The 7,529-nt window shown below is 30.1% G+C and overlaps 1 protein-coding gene across 3 annotated transcripts; it reads left to right on the top strand.

Annotated features, from left to right (window-relative positions):
• Nucleotides 1-168: 168 nt before the first annotated feature.
• Mfe2 (peroxisomal multifunctional enzyme type 2) lies at nt 169-7,249 on the top strand. Of its 3 annotated transcripts, XM_018455011.1 has the most exons (17): nt 169-187; nt 279-425; nt 1,371-1,508; nt 1,911-2,063; nt 2,173-2,445; nt 2,798-2,914; nt 3,126-3,256; nt 3,320-3,382; nt 3,455-3,515; nt 3,594-3,754; nt 3,832-3,955; nt 4,180-4,355; nt 4,635-4,811; nt 6,092-6,209; nt 6,336-6,533; nt 6,856-6,953; nt 7,023-7,249. In XM_018455011.1, exons 2-17 carry the CDS (start codon nt 371-373, stop codon nt 7,140-7,142), a joined length of 2,163 nt encoding a protein of 720 aa, XP_018310513.1. In that variant the 5' UTR covers nt 169-187; nt 279-370; the 3' UTR covers nt 7,143-7,249. The 3 variants fall into 3 exon arrangements, with proteins under 3 accessions (XP_018310513.1, XP_018310512.1, XP_018310514.1); XM_018455010.1 differs by lacking the exon at nt 169-187 and having other exon boundaries at nt 222-425; XM_018455012.1 differs by lacking the exons at nt 169-187; nt 279-425; nt 1,371-1,508; ... (9 more) ...; nt 4,635-4,811; nt 6,092-6,209 and adding an exon at nt 5,969-6,091.
• Nucleotides 7,250-7,529: the final 280 nt, after the last annotated feature.

Here is a 7,529-nt window from a genome sequence, read left to right as displayed (position 1 = left end):
TTTTCTGATTGGTTGCAGAGTGTCGTACGACGAAAATCGGATGCAGTGTGAATTCAGCAATAGAATCGAGTATTGGAACGCACCCCAAGAGGTCCAAGTTTCATTCGAATTCGCCATTACTACTGCGCACTGCTGCGCACACACATTTTTCGGAACGCTTCTCCCTTTTAACCTACTATATGAATGTGTATGTTATATATGTCATTATTTAAGGTGGACTTTAAACGGGAGTGATTTAATTCTGCCTTATCATTCTAGGCATTTTCTCTTTTTTACAGAGACGGTCGGAAGTGTGAAAGTTGACTTGAGCGTTACGTGTGCGATTTACAACGTTTGAACATTTTACAGTGAATATCCTTCGCAGAGAAAAATGAAGGAACTGCGCTTCGATGGTCAAGTGGTTGTGGTAACAGGAGCAGGTGCAGGTAAATATTCCCTTTTTTTTTTTACTTTAAAAAATTTATTTTCACATTTTTATCACACTTTTTATCACACCTTTCCAACTAGCATCATACGCAGAAACAGAAACAAATCATTTGATTACATTATACGGTAATATTGAAAGAGACAGTTTTTCTCACTGATTTGACTCAAACTTTATAATATTATGTATTTTACGTTAAAAATGAATATAAAATTAAAAATCGTCAAGCAGGTAAAACGTTGCTGCCAGTAATAAATAATCATTACATATCTCTTTTTATTACAATGCACTTTAATATCTAATTTCTCCGTGTTCTTTTTAATTGGAAGTTTTTAATATGATAGACGGAGAAAGGGACTTCTTGAATTTCGTCTCCCCCTTCCCTCCCTCCCCCCTTTGTGGCTGTGACAGGTTTCTTAATAAGTCTGTTCATGTTGCTTGAAATCTTCAAACATTTTTGAACTTAAAATGAGATAGATATATATTGGGCGTTGAAAAGAAAAAAAGCGAAGATGCTGAATGCAAAAAGTGCAAGCAACGCGACAGACCTAATCTCTCATACATGTTATGTTTGACGATTTTTTCTTTCATATTTGTTTTCTACGTACTAAAATGCATAATATTACAAAATTTGAGCTAAATCGGTAAGGAAGATCATTTTTATCAAATATAATTTATAATTATTTTATAGTTAATACTTGTTTATCAATTATAAACTAGAAAGATTCAATAGAATTTTTATAATGTAATAAGAATAAAGTTCTATTTAGAAGAAAGTTATTTTTTTATGAAAAATCAATAAAAAAAAATGTATAAATAATGTTTTTTTATTTGTTACATTTTGACTTATAATTGAAAGTAATTTGCATTTACTTGAATAATATAGATTAGCTGTTATCATATTGAAGATAATATTCTTTATATGCAATGTACAAATAATTTTCAGGATTGGGACGTACCTATGCATTGCTGTTTGCATCCAGAGGTGCCAGCGTAGTTGTAAATGATTTAGGAGGCAACAGACATGGAGATGGAAGCAGCACCAAGAGTGCGGATGCTGTGGTTGAGGAAATTCAACGAAATGGTTAATATTTTAATATGATATTTTTTACGTCATCTTTTTAGCTTATTAATACAAAATTTCTGATCTGGGTATCAATTACGTAACCTTTTTTTTAATGTAGAAATATCAAAGGTGAAAGTTTTTTGTATGTATTTGTGTGTATATATGTATATATGTATGTATACACATACATACAAAAAATTTTTATTTTTTTGTTTCCACTCTAAGAAAAAAGTTACACATTGACCCCATGATATATATAATATATAAATTTAAAACCTTTTTTTTTAAACAAGTACATGTTTTTTTCATCTAAAGTTTTTCTAATCTTCTGTGCAAGTATTTAAGATTTATCTCTTATATTTAATTCTGCATTATACGTAAGGATAATTAAATGATAAACACATGATAATAATCTTTTAGGAGGCAAAGCTGTCGCGAATTATGATTCTGTGTTAGATGGTGAAAGAATCATTAAAACTGCAATTGATTCATTCGGCCGCATCGATGTAGTTGTTAATAACGCTGGTATTCTGCGAGATGTATCGTTTGCAAAAATGACGGAAGATAAGTGGGGTATGTATATGAAATAAAATACAATATTAACTATTTCCTTGTTTGGTACTGCGATTTTCAGAATGCCTCGTATGAATCTATATATGTATATCCATATGATTTCTTTCAGACATCATACATAATGTACATTTGAAAGGTGCAATGAAAACGACACAAGCAGCATGGCCATACTTTATTAAGCAGAAGTATGGCCGTGTAATTTTTACATCGAGCAACAGTGGCTTATATGGAAACTTCGGTCAATCCAATTACAGTTCGGCAAAACTTGGTCTTGTAGGATTAGCTAATACACTAGCCATTGAAGGCGCAAAGAAGAATATTTATACCAACGTAATAGTACCCACAGCTGGCTCGCGTTTAACGGAAGATATTATGCCACCAGGTAAATTGTCTGTAACATCTATTTTGTAATAATCCTTATAAAGCTATGAGATTTTATTCCTTAAGTTTTATAAATTAAAATATGAAATTATGCTTTTAGTCTTATCAATTGTAATATCTAATTCTTAATCTTGATAGCAGATTGATAAGTAAAATTACTTGTTAAAAAATATTTTACTACATTTCGTGTTCAATAAAGAAGTTACAAGAAAATTACAAAAGCGAGCGAATTTACTAATTCAATCACCTCGTTTCAAGATACAGAATCAGCTCTCTGATATATATATATACATATGCAAACACATTTTGCTAAAAAAAAAAAAAAAATTGAAATATTAATTGATATTTTGCAGATTTCTTTGAGCAGTTGAAGCCTGAATTGATAGCACCCGTTGTCTTTTGGCTGTGTCACAAAGATTGTACAGAAAATGGTTCGATAATTGAAGCGGCATTAGGCTGGGCTGGCAAATGTAAGTATTAATAATATTTGCTTACCCATACCTGTTAATATTTGTAAAGAAGATACAATTTTTAACAAATAATTATTTTCGAAATTTCATGTTGTTTAAAATAAGCAGTTATTTACCTCATATTCTTATAAATTTTTTCATTTTTTTGATTGAAATAAGTATAGAGATATTACAAAAATGGATATAAAAGATGCCACGTTTGAATTTATAGGTCACATAATTCGCTCTTCGGGTTGTGCCTTACGACAAAATTTATCGGTTGACGTTACACCGGAAACAGTAAGAGAAAATTGGTCAAAAGTAACAGACATGGCATCGGCAAAGCGACTCAATTCGATTCAGGTAAAAAAGTAAATACCCATGTACATTGAACTTGACATTTCTTATCCTATAATCTCTGTTTAGGAAGCAACTGCAGAATTATTTGGCGTTCTCGAGGGAACGAAAAGTGGTGTTTCTTCAAATGAAGTAAGTTATGTATTTGTAAATCTTCTTTGTGGATCACAGAGTTCATTTTTGTATCATTTTCGTTGTTTATAGGTAGATCATATCTTAAAGAATGATTATAACTTCCGTGACATTATACTGTATGCGCTCGGAGGTACGTTAAGCAGACTGAATATATAACAGATTCATGAACTTACGTAATTTAATGTAAATTTCGGGTTTTGTACTTCAGTTGGTGCTACAGTTCAAGAACCAAATGATATTCGTTATTTGTATGAGAATGCTGACGAGTTTGCGATTTTACCCACCTACTTCGTTTTGTATGGACCTATGGGCTGCATGAGCTCTTCTATCGTGCAAGATGCTGTTCCGTTTATACTTGATCCAACACAAGTATGACTAAGGTTTTTTTTAACCATTGCGTTATTTTATTTGATGTTTTCAAATTTATTTTGCATTGATATTTGCAGATACTTCATGGCGAGCAATACCTAGAAATTCATAAACGATTACCTACGGAAGCTACAGTGGAGACGCGCTTTAAAATTCAGGATGTCTTGGATAAGGGAAAAGGCACCGTTGTTTTAGTCCAACGTATGTAAATTTTATAATTTATATGAAACATTATTGGATCGTCACAATTAATGTACATATTTAACAAGTAACATTTATGATACGAGTACAGTGTTAATGAGTAATCTCATTAATGTAAAATATTTGTAACTTGGATTTGTAATAATCGTGAAAGATGTGTGCAATAATGCATAAGCTTAGTCTACATAAATGCTATACATATGTAACATTTCGTGTTTCTCTAGATGATACTTACGATGTAGCAACCGGTGAAAAATTATCGAGTGGGCAGATTTCTACATTTATCGTTGGTTCAGGTGGTTTTAAAGGAAAACGAACATCGACATTTGCCATTCCGACTGTAGATCCTCCCACTCGAAAACCAGATATAACAGTTAAACAAAAGACTAGTGATGATCAGGTAAAAGAAAAGAATATACTTATTAGATATATATTTGTATCAAAAACTAGAATTTACGTTTTAAATAATACACTTAAAGAAATAAATAACATTAATAAACTTCAAAACTGGAACGCTATCTTAAAAAGTAATCTTGTTATCATGTTTACTTTTACAATCAAATAGGTCTTCAGTTTTTTACGTATTCATAAATGTAACGAAATATTCGAGTAAATTGTTTTAAATTTTGTATTTTGAATACATTAAATTATATGTATGATTTTGGTATCATCTTTACAGGCTGCTTTGTACAGATTGAGTGGAGATTTGAATCCTTTGCATATTGATCCTAATATCGCCATGATGGGAGGATTTAAAAAACCGATATTGCATGGACTATGCTCTCTGGGATTCTCTGCTCGTCATATTCTTCAGACTTATGCTGCTGGAGATCCACATCTGTTCAAATCCATTAAGGTATAATTATCTAATAAAAATATGGTATTCATAAAGTTTCAAGGTAAAATTCAAATTAACTTGATAATTCAAAATGAAAAAGATTTATTCGTTACAATATGACAATGTGCATGCATCAGAACGTTCACATTTTTACGTCGAAAATCTTGAAAATAAGAAAGAGAAATTATACTTTACATTATAGAGTCTACAATATGAAAAAGATATATTTTTACTGTTCTAAACAATACTGAGATTAACAGTACTTAAAATAAGTCATCTTTGTACATATGTATAAAAGATTTATATTTTTTTAATAGGAATAAGTATTGTCACAAACTAGATCTCTATCTCGAAATTCATATTCTCGTTTTAAAAATATTAAATTAAATTAAAATAAGATTTTTCATTTTTTATATGTTTACATGTGTGAAAACAAAATTATTGCAAGAAATTATTTGGTAAGCCTTGTTGTAAAACCTCGTGAACTTTGTACATTAATTATCATGGTAATATATATATATGCAATATGCACACTCATGATCTGCATTAAAACGATGTAGTATAAATAGCAGTTACAAACCGCAGTGAGTACGTAAAGCTTGGTGTAGCGGTGTTCAGTGATAAATATTCGAACCAAGAAACATTTGTGTTATTGCATTGACGTAAGTGTTAAATTCGAATAATTTATTAAGTGTTTTTCATCATAAAAGATAAATATATATGTTTAAAAAATGTAATAATATAATATGTCAAGGAAACAATAATAAATCAGAGAAATATTACGGTACATGGAAGAAAATCTTGCTATTTTGAATTTTGTTTTACTATAGTAGTTTATTGCAAAAAAATAGTTACAATTAATTAATTTGGTAGTTCAATTCATCAACAACAAATGCAATGAAACTTAGTAAATTCATGTAATCTGCAAAATTTTTTTATCTTGATCATATACTGTCAATTTTATATACATATATTGTTTATTTTGGCAACATCCATATTATCTATTTTGATTACATTATTTTAGTGAACTATAGACTCAGTGATCAGAGTTTACTCTGTAGTATCTATTTTACATGTAATCTTGTGTACGTAATCTAAGATCCACTTGATGTTACAAATGCTTCGAAGCATTTTTTGATTGGTCAGTTAGTAAAATTCTTTCTTCCGATTGGTCAAAAGCTTCGAAGCGTTTGTAGCGCCAAGTGAACCGCACCCTTTATTTGTGACAAGGAGGCATTTTAGTGACATTCTTTACGGACTTAATGTGATTAACATCTTTGTTTAATATAATATTCTAGGTAAGGTTTGCAAAACCAGTTATACCAGGTCAGACTCTACGTACTGATATGTGGCGCAACGGTAACAGGATACATTTCCAAACATCTATCCACGAGACTGGAGTACCAGTTATTACAGGTTAGTAATAACCGGTACTCCAGTTTAGTACAAAATTTTACATATAATATTATTTTATTTATTCTTTCGATAAATTTCTTTATTTTTAAAAGTAGCGAGATAAGAACAGATAATTTTACTTTGCAGGTGCTTACGTTGATCTGTTGGAGGTAAAAATGGGAATACCACGTGCAAATCCGTGTTCTGCAAAGACAAATCTGGACAGTGATGCTATATTCGCAGCTATGAGTGAACAAGTGAAACTGAATCAGGATCAAGCTAAAAAAGTTAATGCGGTCTTCCTTTACAATATTACCGTTGATGGGAAACAAACATCTGAATGGAGTAAGTAGCTTCAGAAAATTTTGATAATGTGTCTAAGAAACGGTGATATTTAGGCTGTATGTGCTCTATTAATTTATGGGACTAAAACGGAAATTTTTAATATCAATTAAACAAAATTTTTTTATTCGGCATAAATACAACGTATTTTAAACTTTTTAAAGTATCGTTCTGAAATCACTAGTGAGAATGGCAAGCATGCTCAAATTGTCTTTCGTATTAATTTTTTATGATCGTGTTCCAAAGTTCTTCGAAAGTTTAATAAATAACAAAAGAATGTTATTTGTGTGTGTCCTACATAAATAATATTTGCTTTTCTTGATAGCTCTCGATTTGAAAAATGGTGAGGTACATAAGGGAAAACCTAAATCTGGGAAAGCAGACGCAACACTTACTTTAGAAGATAAAGATATGGTTGAAATCGTAAGTTGGTCAAGTTAGTGTAAAAAATAAAGTTATTTTCTTTTCTAAACAATATCATGATTGTTGCAGGCATTGGGAAAATTAAATCCACAGTTGGCATTTATGCGTGGGAAATTAAAAATAACCGGAAATATTATGCTTACGCAAAAGTTAAAGAGTCTTATGGAAACTAACAAAGCAAAGTTGTGATTTTTTAATTTTGTTATCATAGTTCTATAAATAACGTAATTTACGTAATTAAGGAATGCAGTAAATTACGAATTTTTTAAAAATCCAATTGAAAGTATTTATATAGGCTGGGGATATTCTTATATTGTTATTATTTGTTCCAACAGAAACTTATACAAAATTTGTTATGTAGTCTGGGGAAAATCTTGATTTTATGATTTTATAAACTGTATTGTAATACATTTATAATAAAGTTATCAACTCTGAAGGATTTTGCTCATAATTTGCAAAAATGTATAGTTAAGTATGTAAAATGTATTCTACTCGTTATAGAATAAAAAGAGAAATAAGATTCATATTTTAAATACATAGATATAAAGATTTATATTAGATATATATAAAGATTTT

The sequence above is a fragment of the Mycetomoellerius zeteki genome, unplaced genomic scaffold, assembly GCF_001594055.1.
Source record: "Mycetomoellerius zeteki isolate Tzet28-1 unplaced genomic scaffold, Tzet1.0 scaffold47, whole genome shotgun sequence".
NCBI lineage: Eukaryota > Metazoa > Arthropoda > Insecta > Hymenoptera > Formicidae > Mycetomoellerius > Mycetomoellerius zeteki.
Note: the sequence above shows the minus strand (reverse complement) of the source record. Positions and strands in the feature narration are given on the sequence as shown.

Excerpts from the sequence above, each read along its gene's own strand:
- Mfe2 (XM_018455011.1), top strand. The coding sequence starts at position 371 with ATGAAGGAACTGCGCTTCGATGGTCAAGTGGTTGTGGTAACAGGAGCA. Across the intron at positions 3,257-3,319 it reads AGCGACTCAATTCGATTCAG|GAAGCAACTGCAGAATTATT; the intron begins GTAAAAAAGTAA and ends ATCTCTGTTTAG. Across the intron at positions 3,516-3,593 it reads TATACTGTATGCGCTCGGAG|TTGGTGCTACAGTTCAAGAA; the intron begins GTACGTTAAGCA and ends TTTGTACTTCAG.